Source organism: Eufriesea mexicana, unplaced genomic scaffold (assembly GCF_001483705.2).
Source record: "Eufriesea mexicana isolate 0111107269 unplaced genomic scaffold, ASM148370v2 scaffold474474897, whole genome shotgun sequence".
In the NCBI taxonomy this organism is placed as follows: Eukaryota; Metazoa; Arthropoda; class Insecta; order Hymenoptera; family Apidae; genus Eufriesea; species Eufriesea mexicana.
The window spans coordinates 387,045-412,838 of record NW_016907931.1 but is presented as its reverse complement, the minus strand read 5'-3'; the positions used below and the strand labels follow the sequence as shown (position 1 = coordinate 412,838).

At 47.0% G+C, this 25,794-nt stretch overlaps 1 protein-coding gene across 4 annotated transcripts in view; it reads left to right on the top strand.

Moving 5' to 3' along the window:
- KaiR1D (Kainate-type ionotropic glutamate receptor subunit 1D) overlaps positions 1 to 25,794 on the top strand; it is a 176,564-nt gene that overhangs the window by 55,299 nt on the left and 95,471 nt on the right. For all 4 annotated transcript variants that reach the window (XM_017897769.1, XM_017897759.1, XM_017897786.1 and 1 more), the window contains one exon: positions 3,424 to 3,608. In XM_017897769.1, the coding sequence (XP_017753258.1) occupies positions 3,424 to 3,608 (185 nt within the window). The remainder of the gene's footprint in view (positions 1 to 3,423; positions 3,609 to 25,794) is intronic.

Below are 25,794 nucleotides of genomic sequence, written 5' to 3'. Positions count from 1 at the left end.
TGTTTTCTCTTTGGTACCGCGAGCGACCGACCAGTCGCTAAGTAAAAAGGAATATTCCGCCAACGAGGAAAGTTTCTTCGAAAGTTTCCTTCCGGTTCTTGTCCCGTCTTCCTAATTTTTCTTTCTCCTCTTCGAACCACGTCCCACCCCGTGCCCTTTATTTCCCGCGTTTATCCCCGCAAAGGAACAAATTCACCGCGAGCTAACGAACTGCCCCGCGCATTTCCCAGCGAGGAGTATACTCTCGTTAGCGACTCTCGTTATTTCTCGTTATTTCTCGTTATTTCTCGTTATTTCTCGTTATTTCTCGTTACTTCCCGTTACTTGTCGCAAAAATCACGGTCGCTCGTCGATACCTCTATTTTCGCTGGTCGGTGATAAACATGGCCTATACGCGTCGACGTCGGAGAGAGTTCCCCTTTTTCGGTTAATACGAAAAATCCACCGGATCTCTGTATGTTTCCGCGTGTATGGATTCGTGGTCCCGCCTCAGGCCGTCCAATGAAATTGCATCTAGAATTTCAATATAGCGCGTATCATACCTCAACCTTAAAACGCCGCCAGCGTTGTCCGGTATTACTTTGAGACTCCTCTCTTTCCTCTATGGTCTGCCCTGTCCCTCTCGGAAGCTGACTTTGCGGACCGATTATAGAGATTCCGATTGAGAGAGGACGTAGGTAAGTGCCACGGGGAGCCACGATAGCCTTGGTCGATCCTTTTGTGGTATAAAATCTAGCCTGCAGGGGACATTAGGTGGGTTTCCGCCGAATAAATGATCAAAAGACAGGGTACGAATAAAGATCGTTCTATCGGTGACGCGGTGTGTGTTTGCACGCTTCGTCTTGTCCCTATGCCATCGGTTTTCCGTGCATCCCCGTAGAATCCGCTTCTCCATTGCGCCACGTGTTGTCTGAATAATTTTCCGAATCATCTTCTTCCGCGACATTATCGTGGACGAGTAACTCCCGCCCAAGGCGTAGCTCTGCGTGCATTCGAGAGGATCCGGAGAAAACGCTCGAATGTTAAAGCAGATACATATTTGCCGAAGGTAATTTGCGTTTGCTCGAGAAGAACGAGAGTTATTTGATATTTTCGCGAGGAACGTCGGGGAAATAATAAGCGTATCGATAATTGACCAGGAACAGGTCAAGCACGCGTACCTTTCCATTCTCGCATATTTTAATTGGAAATATATTTTCTTTTATACAAATCAAGCTCGAGGAAGCATTGCGAGGATATTAAATAGCTAGGAGGAAACGTCTCAAGCGTCTTTAGAATTTTTCCAGTAATTTCTCTGTTATTGTGAGCTACAACGTTGCCTTTCGTTACATCTTTCACGACGAGCCGGTTCGTTTCGTACTTACGAATTGATTGCACGAATTAAGCCGAATTACAGCTGAGTTACTAGCGAAATATTTACGCCCCTGACCGGTAATCCTTTCATTAACCCCGCGTTTATCCGCGATCTTGGTCGAAAAAGGTGAACGCAGCCAACTGGTTTATGGTTAATCGCGGATTACCATAGCCTCCGCCGGGCTTCTCTTTTAAATCATTCAAAGCAGCTGGAAGAGTTCGCGTTGAATAAGAGACGGAGCTGCGAGCGAACTCAACGAGCTTTGCGTGTTAATTAATCAAGACGATGGCAAAGAAACCGTTGACAAAATTCTTTGAGATTAACGCGTTCGGCGAATCGGAAAAATTAAAGGGGGGTTTCGCTAAGAAAACGCGACGTTACGAGATTTAATCAGAGGGGGACAAAAATATGGGGAAAAAAGACAGGAGACGAGAGGAAATAGATACAAATGGAAAGGGTCGCCTTTAACGAGAGACGAATCCAATTACAAAATATTATCCGTCACGACTAATTACGAGTGACTGGCATTCGATAATCTGCCTTCTCGTAGCCGGTGTAACACGGCGCCGTTATGAAACGTATTTAGCACGACGCGCATTAACGTGATTACCTTAATTCCTTGTTAATTAACGCTGCAACCTTTCCCCGGCGTGGGGCGTATTCTTTGCTGGTGTTGGGAAAGTAGAATACCGACGAAGAAAATTAAAATCGTAGCTGCTGCCGGTGTGTCGCGTATTGATTATGTGACATCGTAATTACGTAATTATATAACATCAACGCTATATCAATGGGTATTATTCAGCGACGTATAATAGGTTTTGGGTGTTAAGCCCACGTGACAAATTTATGACGCGAATTAACAGGGTACAGCTCTTGCGATGCAGCGAAATCCCCGTCATAGATACACGTAATTAAACTATCTAAATTGAAACATGACCGATAAAAAAGGGAAACCTATTTTTCCGTCTTCAAGGTTCCAAACGATTTGTCGTGATTTCGCTTTCGCTGTGTTCCAGGTAACGTTTAGGTTTGGTTCGTTTTGGCTTCGGGTAGGATTTATGTTTAGGCTAGGTTTGGGGTAGGTTTGAGTCAGCTTTGGTTGGTTTCGGTCAGGTTGCAGTCAAAGTTGCTCGCGACGAGAAGACGGTACGTTTATTCGCGGAACGAAAGCCGGAACGAGTTAGACTAAATATACCTAGTCGGGTAGGAGACATGGTAGTCGTCGCGATGCTTCGTTCGCCATGCTCCGAGGCAATTCCATAAGTCGATTGGAAGATGGGAAACAGGATATAGGGGAAAGTTTGTACGACGAAAGTTCGGGGAGTTTGGGTGATTAATCGATAATGGCGTCCAAGTGACAGTTACGTTATGCGTTCCCGTGGCCCAGGCTCTCTGCTGCATGATTCTGCGATATCATCGCGAATAGCTTTCATTTTATTCCGCCGTCGCCGCCATTGCGCCACGCAAAGGACAATCTCTCAGGAGCTGAAGGTGCATTTTTGGAACTGGGGTATCCAGATTATCCGAAATTTCGCGATTTCATCCCCAACGATGCTCCGACGCGGAGCAAACGTTCGTCGATTTCATATATTAGTCCTCGCAGGATTGCTTTCCCAACCTTAGTAGGTTACCTCAGTAAGTTACGTTTATTCTTCTTTAGTGCTGCAACTCGGAAATGAGGAACCAGATATCTTAGAAATTTAATGAAACGGAGAGAGCATGGAGGTAATAATTTAATATAAATACGGTATTTAGAGTCGTATTCCGTTTCAAGTCTCCGCACCGGTTCTCCTTATTAAACCTGAAAGTATCCTTAATTCGTCGTCCATAATTAAATAACAGAAGCTTGATTTTAAATTCAGAGATCTCTATTCCGCGTTTATAATTCCCGGATACGCCCTTTTTCGCGATAAAAGAGTAACAAAGTCTTTTTCCCAAACGTCCTGCGCAGACCTTTTCAAAGACAAGGTTCTTTTAGACAGAAATCGAAATAACCCACGCGAGTGGAAAGAAGCAAACGGCACGATATATGGAACGGGTGTATACAACGGGATGACGTTTGATTTCAGTGTGCCACTTGCTGCGAAACGGGGTGGCAGCGATTTTTGGGCCTCAAAGCGCGCACACGGCTTCTCACGTGCAGAGCATTTGCGACACCATGGAGATTCCGCATCTGGAAACACGCTGGGACTACCGGCTGAGGAGGCAGAGCTGTCTCGTCAACCTTTATCCGCACCCCACCACCTTGTCCAAGGTACGTACAAACTCTCGGAATAATATCCTCATCAAGGCGCGAGCGAGAACCGTCGAAAATCTCCACTCCGAGTTTCCCTTTTCTCCGGCTCGTCGACTAATCGCTTCCTTCGCTCTAGAAAATAGACTCGCTCGAATTTCACTCGAGTTCCGGGCTGTGTCAATTGCCACTCTCCCGTGCAATCCCCGCGGCTTCCTGATAAATCCACGCTGATCGATCTGGCTGATCGATTGGATCCCCTACTTTTTGGCTGCTGCCTTGGCTTCTTCGGAGAAGCTACTCGACGGGGGTTCTACGTTCTCGGGATTAAATTCTCCGGTACCGACAATGAGTCAGCAACCTCGAAATTCATCGTTCATCACAGTTGGGTGGTCGGGTCCAAATTTCCGCGAGTTGACTCACCAGACTTGCGCGATAATGTTCCCATGCACTCGACAGTCATACCTACGCAAAAGATACTGTCACAGACGGTGACCTTATACCCCAATTACGCCACTCTCACCATTCCCACGATATCGCGATTAATATCGAATTTCATTCTTCTACGAGGAACTGGAGGATGAGGAATAGGGGGTATTTGGAAGGAAAAATCGGAAAGAATAGGTGCTGGAGAGGGAACGAAGATGGAACAGGCTCCTCGGTGGAAAAACGGATGTTCGTTTCGTAGCTGAGTCGTCTCTCTCGCGTTCGTGGAAGTTGGAACAAAAGATGGAGAAGTTGCCGAATTTTTCTTAATAAACGGAAAGTTACCCGTGGAAAGTGGCTGAAAGCGACGCCGTGCTCTCGACTTAACGAGACTTTCACCACGTCCGACGTTGAATAAAACGTTGCAAACCCGTCGCCCAATATCTCCCGCTCGCGAATATTTCTTCGTCGTGATATTTTCCTCGTCAATGTCCTCGCTGTTCCGCTGGCGTTTGCCGTGATATTTTTCTCGGGAACGTGTCTCGCGAAACACCTATTCCGAGGAATATTCTCACCCCCGTTCGCGCACGTTCCCTCGACTCGAATCTGCGAGACTCGCGAACCAAGACCGATCGACGCGTCTCCGCGCGGAGAAAGACGTAGGAGGCTGTTAAGGATATTAAGCGAAAGTTGCAGCGCGGATGGAAACGTTGAAGGAAACGAGCTTCCCCGAAAATCAGCGACGTGTGCGGTGCTAAGACTTCGCAAACCGCCCGGTTTACGAACGAGACGTGACCTCGTGCCTGGTTTCCACGCCAACCAAGTTTCCCGCGTAATTAAAGCGTTCGTATCGGAAAGTTCGAATCCTAATTAAAATTCGAACATCCCCGAGCGAGCTTCTTCTCCCGTCTTTCCACGGTGATCGACGTGTCGTAAACCCTTGTTAGCTTAGGTCTACGAAAAAGGTGCGGGGCTTTCGAACGGATTGGTCGACGGGGCACTTTTACGTGGTGCAATTACGCGATCCGGGGTTGGGATTTTTAGTTTCAGCCTCGTGCTTCGAGACACGCGGTGAAATGTTCGCCAAGTTACCCGAAGAACTCTCGCGAACTTGCGGATAGTCGCGTTGCCCGTTTCTACGGTTCCGCGCGGAGTTACATTTCCACGGAAAAATCTGAACGCGAGGCATGCAGATGAAACGAAACAAGAATTCCTTTAACTCGGAGAAAACACGCTTCAGCCTTCGCGATGGCCCACGGCGATGCTATCCGAGTTAAGCTTCGGAGCTTAAGATTTCTCCCGGCCTGTCTCCGTTCGTGCAGCGCGCACAGGGTTGATCTCGGTATCGACCTGTGCGAATGCGTACTCTGGGATCATTGCCACGCGAATTTGTCGGCTTCGCCCTTTCGATATTTCCGCCCCGGCTCGACCTCTTTGCCACCCAGCGATATTTCAATCGCCTCTCGGGCTATTGTTTCAAGTTCGAAAAGTCGACGAGGATCCGACGCGCAAGTGGAACGCAAACGGAATTAATATGACGGCCTGAATACGATTTTTAATGCAAACGGCAGGATGGTCCGGTCGGCTCTTCCATTTTATTTCTATCCTTCCTTTTTTATTTCACGGTTTCGTATTTCTTTTTTCCCTTCCCCCAGCCGAATGGAAGCCAAAAGTGCAACCGATCGCGTGCAAATAAATCTGCTGGACGAAACATCGGATCGCCGACGGGGAAAACTGAACATTGACATTGCTTTACCGTGGACGGTGAAACCGAAACAGGATGTTTTAAATTTGAAACATGGCCGGGAAACAGCGCTCGTCGGGCCAGGAGAGGACGGTAACGAGGACTTTATGCTTATCGGTGGAACACGCCGCTGTGGTGACTGCGAACGTTGAAAATTAACACGGTATTTCGATAAAGTATACGCAACCGGGGATAAAAAATATTTATTTTCCTTTGCAACATTTATCGAGCCATTTATCATCGCGTGTAACGTTCCGATCGCTTCGCTCGCCCGGATTCCGTGTTCACAGTCATCGTGAAATTGTTTTTTCTGCACCGGCAGACATAGTTTGCTTTTTGGCGCGTCAAAACGTGTAGCGAATGTTCCTCCCGCGTTTCGTACGTAAGACGAATTAATTCAATCCAAGGACCAACATCTTTTGGATTAACGTTGGAATATTTTCAAAGCAAGGATTAATTCTGCTGAAGCAGAATAAATCGCTATTACCGGTGATATTGGATCGGATTTTCTTTTTTCATTATCGAGAAATTCTAGGATAAATAGTACTCCAACTGATTCTAATTTCTTTTTCTCTTATAATAATTATTTGGAGGGGTCCATCCTCGTGGTTGCTAGTCAGCTAGTCACAGGTATCCTGGCGGTGGTGCTAGAAGGGACGAAGGGAAAAGGAAGGGTTGCGTTTCGTCCTGGGCCTGCCAGTGGGGTCAACCGTAAAGCTACCTAGCAGGCCCCTGCTTTAGACGAGGATACTATTAGAAAGTTTGGAAATTCTATATATAGCAATCGTAGGATTTTTACCGAGGACTTATTCCTTCAAGTGGGAATCCATTTATCAGCGAGGGTGAGAATGATGCCGCACAATTATAACTTTCACAAAACTGCATGTACACGTACGTGTGTCAGTGACCCCGAAGAGGTTAAAGTCGCTATCGCGATTGGATCGACGAATTTTTATTAGCATCACATCGGTCTATTTTGATATCGCTTTATTGGAATTTAGAATACAGACACTTCGGTGTAAAATTCGATAAAGTACCTACGCCGGGAAAAACGGTCACGAAGGGCAAAAAGTGTCGAAGCAGGAACGAATAATGCAGTGAGGGTAGCGTGCTGTTCGCAGCACGATCGATGGAATACTCTTTTAAAAATAACGGTACCAGTCTAGGGTAATTTGAAATAAACTCTTTAAAAGAAGAGCACTCGCACGAAATTCCAAGAATGAAAAAGCTCTCCGGAGAGAGAAAGAGAGACAGCGGGGTGCACGGTATTGTTCCATGGTCAATCAGGTTGCTCTAGCGAAGCTCGGTCTCGGTTACAAAGCGTTCGGGGAAAGAGAAAAATTTCTAATCTGCCCGCTCTCTGGCCGCTTCCCACAGAGCAGCGTGAACCAATAAATGATGATTTCCGGTTGCGTGGTCCGACTTTGAAGAACGTCGATCAAAGAGATCGGAGCGGTGTCACGGCACAAAGAGCGCACGAATTACTGCGTCAGAGTAAGAATTTCAATTATAGTCTAAACGCATCGTGCGACGAAATTGAATTCTAGCCGTGCGTTAGACATCACCAGCCTCCATATCACGGCAACGACACTGCGAATTCCTCGAATCGCTTCGTGGAAACGCTTCGCGCTTAACCAACAATTTGAAGAGCTATTTTTATTCTACCATAGCACCTCGTTTTCGCAAAGTTCCGACGGAAAAATATTTGCAAAGCTGCGTGCTCTGCTGGAGGAACTCGTTACGATGGTACCCTCTCAACGACTTTCATCGAAAACGCGTGCAGCATTATCGACGGCCATTTTGGATTCCCTGTCTGAGCGTCATGGACGCGCAGAGCACTCGTTCGAATATCTCCTGCACGTTTCGTGCTTTTGGGAAACAGAAGTGTGTAGAGACTACGATCGTCATACGTTTCACGGATAATTAAATTTAATTAGATTCCAATAAATTCTCCTATCGTCGTATCGCGTTACTTTCTTCGACTATCCTGCGGAAAAAGAACGACGAAGGGGGAGAATCCCGTTGGAAAATCGAGAGAAGTACCGAGACCGTAACAGAGATGAAGATAGTACTTGGATTCTGGTTCGTGTTCGTAATAATTGATGAATCCTAAGCGAATCTTTGGAAAATTGTCCGCGGGGAGAAGACCAGCTCGAGCATTTCCGCCTTGCGATTAACTCGTCGTGCTTTTGCGCATCGAGACCGGTCCGTGTTTATATAAAAGGAAAATCAAACGAAATTCTCTGGCATAGAAAGAACTCCGGTAAAGAGGTTCTCGCCATTCGCATGTAAATTTACTCGTTGCGAGTAAATCTGCGGGCAGAATCTAAAACCTTCTTACCTCCGGCAGTCTCGCAACGCGTCCCTCGCTCGTCCAATCGGGGATTAAAATTTCTCCTTAAAAGCCTCGGAAACATAACGTCGATTTCCTTCGCAACGATGCAGATGGACTTAACTCGCTCGGAACTGGTTCGTCGAGTATTTATGAAAACTGTGTATCTCCGAGGAAACGCGGTCCTCGGAACTCTCCGTTGGAAACCCGGTTTCTCGACGACCCGAGGAAGGAACAGCTGGCTCACGGTGAGCAGGTTTACCTCGCGAAAGGAAAGGAAAGGAAAAAGGGGGAAAAAGGGGAGGAAAAGGAAAGTAAGACAGAAAAACGAAGGAGAAACGAATCAGAGAGTTTATTTGTAGCCGGTCCTCGGCAGATTTTTCGCGTTTTGGTCGACGGCTCGTAAGTTTGCCGCGGTGTAGAGAGAAGTGGCTCGTAGGACGCCGAGTCTTTTCAAGCGCCGCGCCGAGGTGATTCCTTTGACTGTGTTTTCTCAGTCGATGCTTTCTTCCGGCTCCGGTGCCCCGTATTTGCAACGGAAATACAAAATTCAACGGCAGGAAGTAGTTCGGTGATTACGCGGAAGAGACGAGATCTCGCTACGCGACTGGCGGAACGTCGAAACCTGGTTCGACCACTGCGACCGAAATGTTTTCACCCGGAGTGCCACGGAATCGAAATGATCGAAGATGGTAACGCGATATTCGCGATGGAGGACGCTGAAAGAAACCGCTGCTGCTCCCTTTAATTCGAAAGAACTCGCTCTTCCGATGTAACTCCAATCACTTTTTCCCGAGACGCAGGAAGAGGGCGGTTGCTCGAAGAGCATTGGAAAAGCACCTGGGCTGATAGAAAGTGGAATAGCGAGGAAGTTCTTTTGTTCATTTGACGGGATATTTTCTCTGGGAATTGGGAACGGTAATGTGGTTTAAGAGCACGTCGCGTCCAATTGCTGTTTGTTAGAAAAGAGCATTTCCTCCCGAGTTACGTAAAAAGATAATAATATAGCACCGGAGACCACAATTTGCATTCGACGACAGAGGATTCAGAGAGGGAAGCAACGTTGGTAACTCCTTTCTCTCAAGCTGCAGCTTACTTCTTGCAAGTGATTTTCACCTCCTCCTTATTGTTCCTCGGTAGCAGATAAGGACCAGAAAGCAACCGTCTGAGGAACTTACTCGCGACTTCTCCGTGAAGGAACATCGCGAGGAAGCAAGACCAAATAGCGATAAATTTTCCGTTAATTCCGAGTAATGCAAACTTCTCGTACTTTCCATATTTCTACCGAATCTACCTCCATCCGAGATCTCGTAATTCCAGGCACTTCGATTTATACGGTATTATTCGCATTGGGTTACGGAACGAATAAAAATTGGAATACCTCGTAGATGGAGTCTGTTGGAAACATTTCCAAGTCTGGCACTAACGTTCCTACCGCGTATACAACGTTACTCCGTCGTTAGTCCGCGGTTCAGATAACGCTGCCATCAAGCTGAAGCAGCGCGCAGGATTATGAAGGGTCTTCACCGACGCTATTAAGATATCATCCTGGCTAGGCAAGTCGGTAGCCTAGCTTTAAAATCTTCGCCGAACCCGGTTGCCGTGGGCAAAGCTATTTGCGTTTCGGACATGCGGCTTATTAGACTTCCGCTTTTACCGTGGACGTAATACCGAACGAGTGGCGTCCCCCATCGTTCGCAATCAGTTTTGCGCTGGCACGATCGAGGAAACTGGGCTTCCAGCAAAAGACTTTCGATCAGGAAAATTCCTTTGACATGGCCGACTGCCTATCGTCGGGCATTACACGGCTGCATGAACCGTGTTTACAGACGCGCGAGCATATAGCCGTGGCGAAGTTCGCAATCGTGGCTCGCATGCAGATCCACCGGAAGCCGGACGGTCTACTAACGAACCGTTTTAAATTCTAAGCCGAAATTTCATCTTCGCGGGAATTTCTCGTCTACGTCGTTCGAACCGCTTTGACCTCCGCTGCCGAAATTCTACACGGTCCCGTGGCCATGGTTTGGAACACGGGAAAACGAGAATGCCTCTGCTCGTTCTGCTCCAACCTGGAATAATTGGAAATAGTTTGTTAGAACGGAGAACACGGATATCGGTTCGCGATCTACGGTGTCGTTTTCTCCATTGTGCCTTCGTTCGAGGTATACCCCGACGTTCGTTACATCCATCTATCTCATTTTCCTTGCTCGCGCGATAAGGACGAGGACTACGAAACGTAGTTACTCGAATAACGAACGAGGGATTACGCCGGTGAATATCGTGAACGAGAGAGCAACTTTCTGGACCGGAAATAACCCCGTGCGATCTTGGCGATAGTCCTTCCCGGGGACCTCTCGTCACTCGGCAAATCTCGATTCGGCGTGCAACGTCGAAGCAACGTTTCAGAAGCTGTTTACCGAGAAGCTGTATGCCTCTAAAGCATAGCCGAATAACTCCTACGTAGCTAGAACCCAGAGTTGGAAACTCAGCCGCGGACGACGCACCCCCGTCACAGGGGGGCGAGACACGTCGAATTCGTTTACGGTCACAAGCAAATACGAGCGATTGCTTGGCACGGAGTAAGAAGAAACGGGGATTAAGTCAACGGCGCGGAAGCAGAAAATCTTCTTACGACTCGAACATTACGGTAATCTGATTGTCCCGCGACGACGCCGCCGTTGTCGTCGGCAACGAACCGCCTCTGCGTACCCCCACCGATATATATCCGCGTCGCTCTAATGAACCGCGAGAACCGGAATTGCCGCTGCCGTGCCAATGATTTAACGGTCTCTCCTTCTGACCGATAATGGACCGTCTCTCCTCTCCTCTTGGATACCGACTGGACCCCTGGTTGCGCGATCGTTCGAATCAGCCGGTACGATGCCGTTGAAATTCAATTTGTAGCGTTTCGTAGTCGAGCCTTTGCTCGTTACGGTTCACCCTCGTACACATCCGCAGCCCCTGCAGCATCCACACGTACACGCGTACCCGCGTGCACACAGAGGTAGTCTGATGTACACGGTGCTGGTCCCACCGATAAGCACTTTCAGGTCGATTCAGTTACTTCTACGCGGTGGAAAAGGTGGTTGCTACCCCTCGACGAAGTGCACCGTGTCCTTTACCTTCCTTTCTTCCTTTTATCTCCGACTTCCCTCTCCGCTGTTGGCCGACATTCTACTTCGTCTACTTTCGTCGTTGTCGTCCTCGTCGTCCTCGTCGTTCGTCCGTTTCTTCTTCCTCACGGAAGCGGTACGCTGCACCGACGCACACGGATCCACGACCATTCTCGTTTATTTCCGAAAGTAGTTACTAATCAACGGCATTGAAGGAACGCGCGGCTGAGCACGAACTACGTAGCCTCCGGCTCGATTGAAAGACGATTGGCCCGGCTATCCCTCGGGAATGTTTGCGAGCTAGTCATTTGCCGTAGCTTATTCGACCACCGCCCATTTCCACGCTTTCTTTCCGCTCCTTTCTCTGCCTCATCCACGCGATAATTATTGTTTGCGCGTCCTGCTACGATCATACTTTCTCTGCGATCGTTGCGATGCTTCCCCTCGCGTTGTTTATGCTTCCTGGAGTAAGAAGTACCCCTTTATCTTATTCTCGTCTGTCACTTGTATCACGACAAACGTTACCCCATGCTTTAGGAATTATTCGGAACCAATATGGCACGCATTATCGACACTGGTAATCCCGTTTGAAGCATTATTAGGATTAACGCGATAATGGTACGATTTAAAGGATTTCAAAAATTGTTTAAATTCCGGAAAATAAAGATAAACGCGCTTTCGGAATTTCGCGTTGAACGAGGGGCGAGGCAAGCTTGAAAACTCCCTTATCGTTTGGAAAACTCCTTCCTCGAAGGAAAAGTCCATAAATCGTCGGCGGCCAAAGTGTTCGGTGCTGTTCCTCGAGTAACGAACGGCGCCCGATTTTCGTTCGAGCAACTGTTTACGGATAGTACACCGTTTATTTCCATACCGGTTGTCTAGAAATAAGCGCACCTTCGCAAATAGGATTAGCTTGGAATAAGATGCGGGGCGGGTTGGCTTCGGTCGGGTAATCGCGTGCGGAAAGAGCAAGTCGCGTGCGACGCGGTTAAAAGAAGGCGGATTTTCACACGTGGGATTATCTCGGAGCGACCTTCTCCCGTTTAGCGTGCAAATTATTTCGCCAACACGTTCCGTTCGTCGGCTTTTTCCAAACGCACGAGACGAACTGTTAACCGACGTGCGATCCCATTTTGTCCTCGGCCATTTCTTACACGACGAGTCGTAAAGTGCAATTAGCGTGCAATTACAGTATTAATATACACTCGGAGCAGAAACGACGAATAACCCAGGGAGTAATTGCTCGATTAAGCAGCCGGGAAAGAATTCTACGGCGCAGTGGAGTAGGAACGTTTATGATCAGACATCAACACGGGTCATTAACGTCAGACACTGCTTAAGCACCCCGAATCGGTTTTATTCTACTTTAAACGCCGTAGTTACATGCCCTGCACTACACTCCAAGTGCTCCGAGTTCGTTTGATTAAAATTCATCGCGTATTCGACTCTTAAATTCGAACCTATCCGAAGCGGAATGCTATCCGCCGAACGAAACTGCATCGATAAAGCGCGTAATAAACCCGCTGCGAGAAAATTTCGCGATGTCATCCTAGACAGACTTTTTCCGCGAATCTCTTGGTAGATAGGCACCTGTGATGAACGTTATCGTGACGAAAGTCGCGTGAGCGTGGAAATACGCGCGTAATTCACACGCGTACGCGAAGGACGAGCATGGGGCGAGATCACGCGATATCATAAAACGATTTTACTCCCCGGCGAGTGAATAACTTTACCGTGAAAACGACCGAACGTTACGTTAGTCTCGATTCTCCGTGAACGGGCCACCAAGCGCGATATGGTCCGCGAAGGAAAGAGGGTGCGGTTGGTACGGAAGCGTCGCGGCGCGCGACGCGTCGAAGCCGTATCCGTCAGATGCCTGCGGGATAATCTCGCGTGTACGATAAAGCGTCCGACCGTGTGTTTCGCGGCTTTTCGTCGGCGACCTATTTGCGTTTGCATGTGCCTTGCCGTGTGCCATCCTGCACAGCTGCGTTTCTCACGGTCGCGCCTTTGGATGCGCGGCGGCGCCGAGGCAGGTAACAGGGCGAATGCATTATTTACGATCGCGTTGGCTGGAAGAATCGGGATTGTGTTAGGAATGGAATTAAAAGCGGGCATTCTTCCGTCGATTTCTCTCGCCTTGGTCGTTCGAATGCGACCGCTTCGAAAAGTTCGAGAGCAGCCGAGAGGCAGTCTAGAGCCGTCGTGGCGTAGTCGGGCGTGGAGCAGAGGCGAGTCGTGAGGCATAGAGGCGGGTAAAGGATGGTGCTCGTGGAAAAATGCAACGACCTGGAGAGAACGGAAATGCAGAGTGCATTTTTCCCTCGGCGGCATTAGGGAATCCGAATAAAAGGACATTACTTGGAGGGCATTGTTTCAGAATACGACTTTTGCATCTGACGGCCGTAAAGGATTTGATTTACGCCGAATAACTTCTGAACCGTCCGAGCGGCCGCGTTCAGCCACGCGCACTTTCCCCGATAAATTTGAATTAATGCGATAAACTCCGCGAGCCGTGAACCGAGCGCTGCGAACTGGTCGCCGCGAACGGAAGCTCCTTTTTCTTCAAAAATAAATTATCCGCGTAACGCGATATAAATTCACGCCTATTTTACGCTGTCCGCGAGCCGCCTCGTTTTCCAGCCGGCAAGCTTGGAAAAAATGAACGCCGCTTTCTTTTCTTTTTTACGATTCGCAGTCGCGGGATTGGGTCGAAAGGAACACCGCCGAACCTCTCCGCTGCCTTTTCGATCTCGCAGATGCTCGAAAAAAAGTATTCCTTTCTCGCCTCGCGTTTCATTTTACCACCCTAGCAGCCTTGCTTTTACACGTTTCGTTTCTTTCCGGTTGTCTGAAATTTATTCCATCGAATTACGCGGAGGAATTTCCAGCCAGCGTACCGCGTGTGTACGTACATACGTTGGCTCGCGAAACGCGGAAGTCGTACGCGACGAGAGAAACAACGAATTACGCCGGGTCAAGCCGAGGAAATTATAATCGAAGCCCTGGTGACAGCAACTTGTTATTTCCGGAAACATCTGGAAACTCCGGCACGTGTGTCCGCACAGGAAGGGACGATAAGGGGCCTCGAACTTTCCACAGTTCTGTCTGCCGGCTTCAACAGCCTGCGCAGCCTTGTTTGTTCAGGAAACTTCGATTTAACCGTACAATAGGTAACAAATTTCGCTTTGACCGTGCCAGAACGTATTAACCGCCATTAATTCCGCCGCTGACTGACGGGAAAAAGTACTTCCGGTCGGTACCGCGGACCAGGCATCGCGCTTCGTTTTATTCGATAATTTACGAATCGATCTCTTTATTCCCGCAGCGATACCCCACGGTTTCGCGGAATTATGGTATTTCTCTGTTATTGCCTTCTCTGTTTAAACAACAGAAGAAATTAAAGGGATAAAAAGAGGAAGGAGAATCGGCATAAAAAACCTACAGCGATCTTCTTTTAATTCCACTGCATTTTTATTCGCTACTTTCATCTTGTAGCCGGATAAGAGAAAAAATTTGTATACACAACGAATGGCGTGTTCCTCCTTTTTCGTTGAAAAATATTTACAAAATTGCAGAACCCCCGTGTTTGCCGCATACGTTAAATTTTTCTCGCCAACACACGGCTGGCGTATCGCTGATTCGCGCAGAATCTCGGGAGCGTGGCGTAGCCGCGGGAGATTCTCGTTAGGACCGCGGCGGAAAAATACGCGCGCTCGTCGAAATAACTTCCTCTTTACACCCGGCTGCGTAATAAACGGGTTAAAAGCGAGATCGCGCGCGTTAATCTTAATCCCGCGCCGCTGCGAGTCAAAATTTCGATTCCAGCAATGTCGCCGGTCTCATACGTGTACGGCAAAGGAACGAACGTACGTCTCTCGTTGATATTCAAAGATCGCGAAACGAGGGTCGAAATAGAAGTCAACGGAGACGTGCCCCGAGAGCTCTTGCGATTTCCATCTCCACGTCGTAATTTTCTTCCCTTGATACGCGCTCTACGTGCCAGGTAAACGTTTACGTTGAATCGTTAATCGCTTTCGTAGCCACGCGGAGATTCGAATCGCTGAAATTAACCATCGTCGCGACGCGCGGTGATCTTCCATTTTCCACTTGTGCGTAAGTGCTTCGAATAAATATTTTCCCGCGAGATCGTCGAAGATTCCTCGACGATTTGTATTTGGAAAAATTGGAATATTTCTGAAATTTGGGAATTTAACACGATGACTACCATGGCGGTCATCGGTGACCAGCGCTGGTTTCAGTGGAACCATGATGGTTACCAGTGTGGGGCGATACTTTTAGGGGCCCCCTCCACGGGGTTCGATGATGGTCTTCGCGTTCCTGTGATTACTATGGCACGGTCTGCTATGATAGGGTAGAAGGATGCAGGGAATGGGATTCGTTTCATCCTGGGCCTACTAATGGACTCGTCGGCAAGGTTTTCTAGCAGCCTCTGCCTTAGACGGGGGATACTTAAGTAGCATAGGAATTTCTATCGAGGATTCGTCGAGGACTTGCGAGAAAGTCCTTCGAAATAGAAATATTGGCGGGGGTTTGAAGTTACTCCCCACGTTCTAATTTTTTAAATTTATATTTGTTTTATTCCAACCATTCTTTGAAAATTTGAAAAACGTAAATAAATAAATAGACGTTAATAATTTGCACTATTTTTTTTCTCATATTGTTTGATAATTCATCATTATGTCGTAAGAATAATGGAAATTTTATCGTGGCTCCCTGAGGGTACCAAATAAAAAGTGCGTGGCAGTAAAAGTGTTAAGGAACACGAGAAAACACGGTTATCGAATGGAATTAACGTTATCTCGTGGTCCTTCGCGATTCCTATTCTTGGGGTTAATTCGCCTCGCGAAGTGAGCATTTCTAGAGATCCGAGAGTCGTTAATGGTCCCCGGAACCTTGGGAAAACGGGAAGTCCGACGAAGGAGCGCGTTCATCGGGCGAAATTGGCCAACTAAACAACTAATCTCGCTAACGTTTAGTCAGACTAAACGCGCCGTTTCCGTGTACACTGCAGTCGGAATTGTCGTCGGTGGAACTGGGACACGACAGTCGGGACGAATTCGAGACCCTAGACCCGGGACGGGGTTACGTGCTGAATGAAAACTAGATGTTAGGAATGGAAACGTGCGTCGGTGGCGAATAATGTAACACGTAGCTATAGACGAGAACGACGGCGCTTCCGGTGTACGGGGGGTGTGTCATGGCGGAAAGTGGATGTATCTTAATGCGAAGTTAGCGTGAGACCTGGCGCTCTGGTCCCTGAACGGAACGCGTTCGGTTCATTATCCTGTCGTCTGCAATTTCGCCTAGCAAACTGTCTTTCGCGAACCGTCAGTCGCATGCGATATTATTTCTTGCATTGTTCGTTTCCGGGCACACGACTCGCTCGTGTGCTCATTGCCTCCGTGCACTGGCTCCCCTTGTCACATGATTGTTCGCGGAATTCCTCCGCCCCCCCGTTGCTTTGTTATCCCGAAATATACGATGGACTCTGATTTAAATTCGGACTACCGTTTCCAGTAAAATTCGTCCGTGTGTTCCGACGTTATCGCGGGAAATTGTCTTTCGAAACCTTGTTAAACTTACCTCGCCGAATATATTATCGGTTTTCGACTGTACGTTGATCTCCGCGAAACTATGCAAATACGGGCGGGAACGTTCTTGCGAAATTATAATTATATGAGAGATATTCCGGGTAATAAAATCGAGCGAATGCGCAATCCGTATAAGCGCGTTATGATTATATCGCGGGGCTCCTCATTAGGAACCAATTAAGGTAATCACGAATTGATCTCCGTTAAAATACCTTTAGCGGTTGATTATCGTATCCCGGAGAATAATAATCATACCCGAATTCGCTGCATTTATTCCGACAGCTTCGAAACCCACTGTCCGTTCGAGCGGAAAATGCAGGAACGATCGAGCATCTTTACCGGCGATAAAAAGAACGGAATGGAAGGAGGAAAGCATAGAATTACTGGAAACTATGGTCGACGATCGACGTCGAGCGAAGTACTCCGGCGTCCCGACGAAGCCAACTCGGTCACGCGTGTGACGAGCCGACTGACAAATTCGCGGCGCCGAATTGCCGTTACTATGCCGAATTCTCTGCCGGCGGTGAATAATGGCGGCCATCGAGGGGAACGATAATTCGCGCGAGTCGGAAAAATTGCGAGACAAATAAAGGGGTCGCGAATACGGGCCGGTGCTCGCAGACAGCGAAATCGTACGAGCTGCGAGCAAACGAGCGCTTTCTTTTTGCGACCCTCGTCACGAGCACGTTGCCAAGGGGTTCGTTAGCAGCGAGACACGATGATGTGCCGTGCGCTGTTACATACGTTTTATGCATGAGCGTAAAAGCATAATGCAACCCGGGTTAACGGCTCGTTTTGAAAGGAACTCGCGGCCAACGACCAACCAAGAAATCGTCAAACTTCTAACGAGCCCGTTAGAAATTGTCGTTTACGACCCGACATCGATGACGTTCACCAGCTGAATTTTCCCTCTCTCTCTCTTACTCTCGCGAGTATACAACGACGTACGAGTACTTACACGCCAAGTGTGCATGATCGTTCCTTTCAGTCGTGAGGTCTCTTTAAAACCGCGCGCAAATACATTGTTAATTGCAGCCGTTTCAGTGCACCCTCTTGTTCCCGGGATTTTTAATTAGCATGTTTGTAGAAATAAATAGCCGACTGCTGGAGAGTCTTATCCGAAACTGTTTTACGTGCAAGAGGCTGTTTCGTTTCACGGAGGAAAAATGAATAGGCAGAGGAGTAAACGGGAATTGTAAAGATTAAATGGAGAGCCGGACGCGAAAGAGCGACTGCGTTGTACCTGGAAGTTCCAGCTGTTAATGAGCTGTTCAGACTTCAAAGATACGATTGAAATTCGATTAATCCGCGAAGTTCTTGCCCCGAAGTTTCAGCCGCGATCCGAGGTGGTAGTTTTTAAATTTAACAGACTGCGGGTGGAACGCGCGTCTCATCGAGAAAAACGGAACAAAGGGAAAAATGTATGGAGGCCCTTCGCGAAATGAGAAATCTTTTTCAATCCTTTTAACGAGGTGACACACTTTCGGAACTGAACGTTTCCGCACGTCCTCGCGACGATGTCTGCGTTAAGAAGCAGAAATCGCAAATTCAGGGGCGGAACGTTGCGTTGCTCGAATCTTGTTGTAGATTTAAGGTTAAAAAACACAGTGCACATTTTCAGTGAAAATGGTAATTGTTGGAATGGACGTGAGAAATTTATGACGTGGCCTGAAAGGGTATTAAACTCTACACGTAGTGAGAGAGTTTCCCCACTGTGGAAGAAAACTCGAAAAGCCTGGGTCAGTTGTCGAGAAAAGACGTGCCGTGTCGGTCTGCTCCCTCAAGTATTTATGAAATACAGCCTTTAACCTCTATTGCGACATGGCGAGCTTTATTTTGCCCATGCTTTAATTTTTACTCGGCTTCCTCTAATTCAACGATAATTTTAATTAAGAATAGGAAAAGAAAGAAATATAACGTAGGATTATTGCTAGGTGACGAGAGATTCCTCAGTCTTTTACCCCTAACTCGCTAACTAATTTCAATGACACGAAGATACATACATTTAATAACAATGGGGACGTTTTCCTAGATAGTGGGAGGTACGTGTCATGATTTTTCCATCGATTCGGTGATTATAATGATGATAATATAGAATTAATGCTAAATTTGCGCGTCTAATAAACAACTACTCTTTCTTAATAACAAAACAAATTTATTTAAACTAAAATATTAAACTAACTCTCAATCACACGATTCTCTACTCACTACGTCTCGACTATACGCATTTTGCCTCGTCCACACACTTGCACCCTTATTTAAAGTCTAACCCTCTTTCTTTTCATACGCAAGCTCTCTTCGTTGATCATTCCTAGACTTTCGTTCATTGCTTGCACTCGACCCGGTCGTAAATGTCTCATTCTTGCAATTCTTGCACGTGGTCAACCGCATGCACTCCTGATGTTACCCTAAACGCCTAAACTGGACCCGATACCGCTCATAATACTGTTTCCTTTGCTAGAATTCTTTCCAGCTCAGTACCACGTATCAATAATTATATTATAATTCCTTATTTTTCTATCTTTAATTAAAATTATTATATCACTGAATACGAGTGCACTGCGTTTTTTAACCTTGATGTTCCAAGCATCAGAGACACCTCAATGCAAAGTAACAATGTATAACGTTGTCTTCCAACAAATCTGATCCATTTTCACCGACTCGATCCATCACACGCGACCATCCACGAAATCCTGTCTCGATCAAAGCACGATTTGTCGTTCGTTGCGATTCCCTATCGCGTTTCTTACTCGAAATACGACGAAAGGGCTCGACGTTTGCATTCATAAAATTTCTTCCATTGCCGAGCCGAACAAACGGGTCCTCGCCGGCCAATTTCCTTCCGGTTGTAATTGAAATGTTGGAACAAAACGGCCGAGAGCTGTCAAAGCGGCATAGTATTCATTGAAATTAGTGCGAATGGTAGGTGCGAAGGTGTCTAAAACGTATTTGTTTCGGCAGTGCAATTGACTCGCCGGCTATTGTCCTAGGCAGGTTGCGAGGGAACAAAGGATTGTCATTAACGTAGAATTCTCTTACCGTACTTTTATCTGTATTTTTGCGAAGGGTGTTGTATGCATTGTTTTTCTGTTTCCATTTAACACCGAAGTCTTGGCGAAAATGGACTTTGTATCCTTTCAAAGGAACCTTCAGCTTTATCCGCATTGTTCTCCACACGTTCCGCAATCGCGCGTCGTAAATCTGTCCGAAATCTTTCATTTCTCCGCGATACACGGGAGAACAATGGTTGTCCGTGATGTCGGGAAGAAGAATCGCGTTTCATTTAGATACGGTTAATTTTTTACCCATCTTACAACGGGTTGCACCTGGCGTGTGAAATGCTGTCCGAGGTTCGTAATCTTTCGTGTTTATTTCATCTCTCGCAATTTACCCCGTAGACACGGGGGTCGCGATCCCTGACAGCCGGCTATAGGTATTCCTCTTTTCTCCCGAATACGCGAGACACTTTCATCAGGCGGTGTCAGAAATTCGCGACAGGAATTGCGGAAGAAAAGTAAAAGGACGGAGAAAAGAGGAAAGAGAGCGAGAGAAGGAGGAGGGAAAAGGCTGGTAAAGGGGCGGGAAAAGGATTGACGGGACTTTCATTATGAGAAGTCGCGTCAGGTCGCGGTGAAAGATAAAAGCGTATGCATTTTCGCCGGCGTTCCATGATGCGTGAAGCATAGGTATGGACGTATCCGGGTAGGTAACCGTGTTCAGAAGTATAAGGTACTCGGTCACAAACGTGCCTGAAATGGTAACGTAACGGCGATAGTAAATTTCGCCCCTTTCTCTCCGCCGTGGGCCTGGACTTGAGTTTCACCGATAGCGTGATAAAGATACACCTTCGTCGCGGCCTCGTCGTTGCGAGCGCCGTTGAGATATTTCCACGCAATTTGCATCGTGTGCGGGGTCTCTCTCTCTTACACGAGCGGGGAATACGTAATGTCCGAGCAGTTTCGTCCTTCTATTTAACAATTTATCCGCCGATCGTACCGCGAAACACGGCAGCGACTGCGCGCGGGACCGGGTCGTATCGCGCTCTTCGACTTGCCGCTAAATCCGACATAACTTGTCAAATGACTGGCGCACGAAAAACCTAAGGAAGGAAAAATAAGAGGAATTTTCGAAAAGGTATTACACGCGTGCTAAAATAAAATTGACGATGCCGAAAATTTAGAAATGGTCATTTGCACATAGCATATATTTACTTTCAGACATTGCTCCTTATTTGAAACACATTTCTATTCTGTATCATCGATATTTTATAAATTTCATCTCTAAGAAGTATTGAAATATATATTACATTGCAAGGAATTATTGAAATATATATTATACGTATGTTGGAATAAAAATCACTGTGTTGAAAGTTTAGAAATGGTCATTTTCCGACTATATTTTCTATTTTGAAACGTATTTCTGTTATACATTATTAATATTTTGCGAACTTTATCTCTAAGAACTAGCGAAAATGGTATTAAACGGATCTCTTTTTCATTCGACCGCGAAACAGAGGTACGCGGTCAGAACGAGAAATAATTTATACCTCTAAAAGCGTGGATCTCTCCTCTTTAACGTGCCTTTCGTTTCGAGTTGATAGGACATTTGGTTTCGGAGATATGATCGTCTAAAGAGAAGCAGGATTTCGGTCGCGTCGGTATCGCTGTCTTCGTCGCGCGCTCCGCCTCTCTCCGTCTCGCTCAGTCACTGACCTACCCCAGGCGCCGCGCTCCGCGGTGGTCAGTGACGAACGCTGAGTCAGCGGCTTTTTTACTACTACCGCCGCTACTACACGCGACGTACGCATTTCCAGGAGAAAAAAGTGGGTCACGACGTTTCCAGGAATCTCAATTGTCATTCAGTTCTTCGTGCATTTTGAACGTTTCACTTTGCGGCCGTGTATCTCGGCAACCAGCGGAGATATCGGCGCGAAACAAACTGCCTTTTATAAAGCACGCTTCCGTCTATCCGACGAGTACGTTTCATTCGAATATGCCGCATTTTTTCACGTCTCAACGTTTTCATTAAAGTTATCTCGCGTTCGCACTCCATCGAAAATCTCTGTTTTTCATTTTTCAACGTTTCGAACTGTTAATTACGAAAATTTCTGAACTCGCCTTTTACGTTGTTTGCTCCGCTAATGAATTTCGCCCCTTTTACCTGCCTTTGTAACCTTTTCATTTTGACACTTTAAGCGTCAAATTTGCCATTTACCTTGCTTCGTAACATTTCCAGGTTGACGTTTCGAACATTTCGAATAAACGAGGAGAATTAAATATCGCGAGTAAGAATAAATATATCGTCGAAGAAAGTTTTTCGGGGAAAGATTCCCTGTCTCGGAATAAATTATAGAACTTTAATCTTCGCTAAGGATTGAACGCTTTAAAAATTCAAGGAACGTAGTTTCGATCGAAACGGAACTCGCCGGAGGTAGAGCATAGAACGAGGGCATCGAGCTGTGACGATAATTGAAGATCGAAACAATCCCATTTCGAGCGTCTTAATTACGGAAATTTCTTCCCGCTACAGTGACATAGCCAGTCGCTTTTAATCGTGTTTCGTCAGTCGCGGAAAAGTTAAATGTTACGGCGACGATCCGTGGTCGTGGTCGTCTCGATTTCGAAATTCAGCGGTCTCTTAAGCCGAATGGGTCTCGCGACGATAATTCATCGGCCGGAATTAAACGGAACGCCTGGCAATCCCGCTCGGGATGGCAGAGAATTTTGGAAAGAATGGCTTGAAGAGAAAATATAGAAACGGAACGAGAATGGGTGTTACAGGGATTACCGAGATTGCGGGCCGAAAGGATTATTCAGATTAGCTGGTAAAATATTCGGAACGAAAGATTTGCTTTCCGGCGACAACCGCTCGGATTTATGCACCTAACAATTAACCTAACCTTCGCGTGCACTGCTGAGACTGACATCTCGAATGGATTACCCTCGCGATACGCCCCTGGGAAGGTTGAAGTCCCTTATCGTAGGTTGAGCCGTGCGAATATTTTTCTGCAAAAATTTGTCTACCTCGATTTTAGCCTGCCACGGATTCCAAAAATCGAGCAAAAAATGCCACGAGAGATAAGCTATCGTAGGGTCTAAAAAATGAACGAAAAATTTGAAAAATGGACGGGTGGTATGTAATCGATAGCGCGGCGAATAACTTTAAAATTAAACGATGATTCAAACTTCGGGGTCGTTATATTTGTTCGAAGTTTATCTTTCTTCTCGCTACAACGATATTTCGATGCTGCTTATAAACTGAATTTTTCTTTCACCTTCCCCGAGAATTCGCGGGATGATTTTTCGCGAAACTTCGAACAAAAGGAAGATTCTTCTCGTTGTATTCAGCGGCCGTGAGAACTCATCGTGGAACAGTGCTTGGCGAGAGAATATAAGTGTTGCTGCTCGTGGTAAAAATGAACTTAATCCATCAGCTACACCCCGCAAAGGTGAACTCGGGATAAATACAAATCGGAAGACAAATACAAATGGCGCGAGTAATCTCGGAGATTACAAAGGCTAAATCGAACCGCACGAGCGTGGTGATCCCGAAGCCCGAAACAAACTGGCAAGGGAACGAAAACAAATTTTCCGGCCGAGTAATCGGCACACACGCGCGAGACCACTTCGCAAGAAATTCGCAGCGTGGCGAACGAGAACAACGCTGCACTGCAATCGCGTTAACAAACCCGAATGAAATAATTCGCGTGCCGGATCGGCCGGATCGTACGATCTATTCGGAACGATAGCGTTTAAAGCAGTGAAAGGTAAATTAACCGGCGGCGTGGATGTCGGTCTACCAAGTTACCAGCGCGGAAATACAACGTGTATCGAGAGCGGGGAAACGTGACCGCGTCGACTCACGATTTGCACATACTGGCTGATCGCAAAGCGCGAAAGCTGTACGCCCGAGTAGAAATACCGGGAATAGTTGTCGCGGTCAGATTTACAGCGTATTTTCTACGATTATGGAAGACGCACGGTATGCACGCCCTTGAACAATCCCGATGTCCGCCGATTTATTCCGCCATGCCGTTGTTTCGTGCCTTTTTTCACCGCCAGGGTACACGAGCCCCGTATTTGCATACACGAACCGCGCACGTTCGCGTTTGTCATTCCGTATCGCCACCGCGCACGATCTTCGTGCCGTGTGCGATATTAATCCTCGTGCTTGTGTCTGCGAAATCTGGCTAAGTCTCGCGTTCAAACCCCGAAACGTTTTCACGTGCTCGTTGGGTGCCGTTCGCGTGCTGCACGGGGTGTTGGGTGCTCGCGGTCGCCAAGTCGCGGAGATTTCCTGGCGAAACTTACCCTTCGGATAGCGTGGATAGTTTCCAGCTGATAATTAGGTTAGTCGAAGTTTAATAAAAGACTGAAGGCTGAATGTTGGGAGTTGAATATCATCGGGGGTATTAACCCTTTCGCTGCGAACAGCGCCTTTAGGCATTCAGCCAGAGTTGCTCCCTCCGAGCGAACAGTTGGAACCTTTCTGTATGTTCCTATCAGTTTCTAACGAACACTGTGTCGATCGTGTCGATTTCCCACTGTCATATCGGCTGCTCAGAGAATAATTCATTTCTGAGAACTTCCCAGAGAAAGGATTAAAAAATAAAGGCACTATTTCGTGTTAATGCAAGCTTTATTGCGCGAGGGGGGCTGGTACAGAGGACACGGTGTCTGTCCCGCACTGTAATCGCGAAGGAACTGCTTTTTCCAGGACCTAACCTAAACGCTGGTCGTAATGACATAAACCAGGCCCCCATTGCCTCCGGCATCTCAATTTCTCCAGAATTGAAAATAATATCTAGGCTTTCCTTTTGCACATCGACGGATGCGTTCCTACGAGGCCGAAAAATATGTCTTTTTCTTTTTCTCGGTTCTCCAAAGCGTGGCAGATATCGGGTACTCTCGACTCGTAGTAGTAGACGAGATACCCTGCACGTTGGATATTTCCTAAGAGTGCAGAACTCGAAGGGTAACATTCCGTAGAGCCAAATTGCTCGCTAATAGTTGGGGATTAAATATTTCCAGGTCAGCAAATTAATATTCCATCCTCGTCTAATGCGTTAATTTCTGTGTATTCGCCATCCTTTTCCTCGACCTCTCTCCACTCCGCGATGCTTGCTCCTGTCTACTCAGATGAGCAAGTAGCGCATAGGTGACCCGAAACTTGGCGAAAGCTTCTCGCGAAGTCAATTTCGCGCGTTCGCACGCCCCTCGGAGCTCATTGTTTGAACATCTTCCTCGGATCCTTTTGTAGCGCTACAAATATTGGTCAGGCACCGGCAGCTCGCTGGTAAAACGCTCTTTATAACGGATCGAGAGCTTCCGTTTCCCGATAATTTAATAATCGCTTTAATTCAAACGTCCCATTTCACTTTCCATTTATTGCTCACGAAATATTGACAATACGAGAGAAATTAATGACATAGACGCTGAGGAATTTAATACTCGCAGCGCGGATCGTGGAACGCGTTCATTAAACGATCAAGTTTATGGCGTGTTCCCTCTGTCGTACATTCATCGACGCTCATTTTTTCCAACAGGACACGGTATAATCGGAACTCTGGCCGTTGTCCGAAATTACAGCTGCCTCGTTCTGTCATATCACCGCGTTAATTTGTTTCCCAATTATCGATTTCGAAGCTGGCTGCACAGGTATCGAGCAATTGGTACCGTGCAACGATCCATTTATCCAGTTATCGCGCAACGAATGCAAATTCCCATACGACAGTGACGCAGAAAATAGAAAATAGGGGTTCATATCTCAAGTTTCTTCCTTCAAAGTTTACATACAAAGTTATAGACGTAGTTCCCTTTAGGTAATGTATCCAGCGTTGAGGAAGGTCGTGGTACAAGTGGGTTTGCTAATTTATAGCACTAGCACCACCGTGTGTCTTCCAACCTCTCGAAATTTAAAGAACCATTTCTGGTCCGCCTCTTTCATGATAAACCCCTCGAACGAACAACGCGCCTCG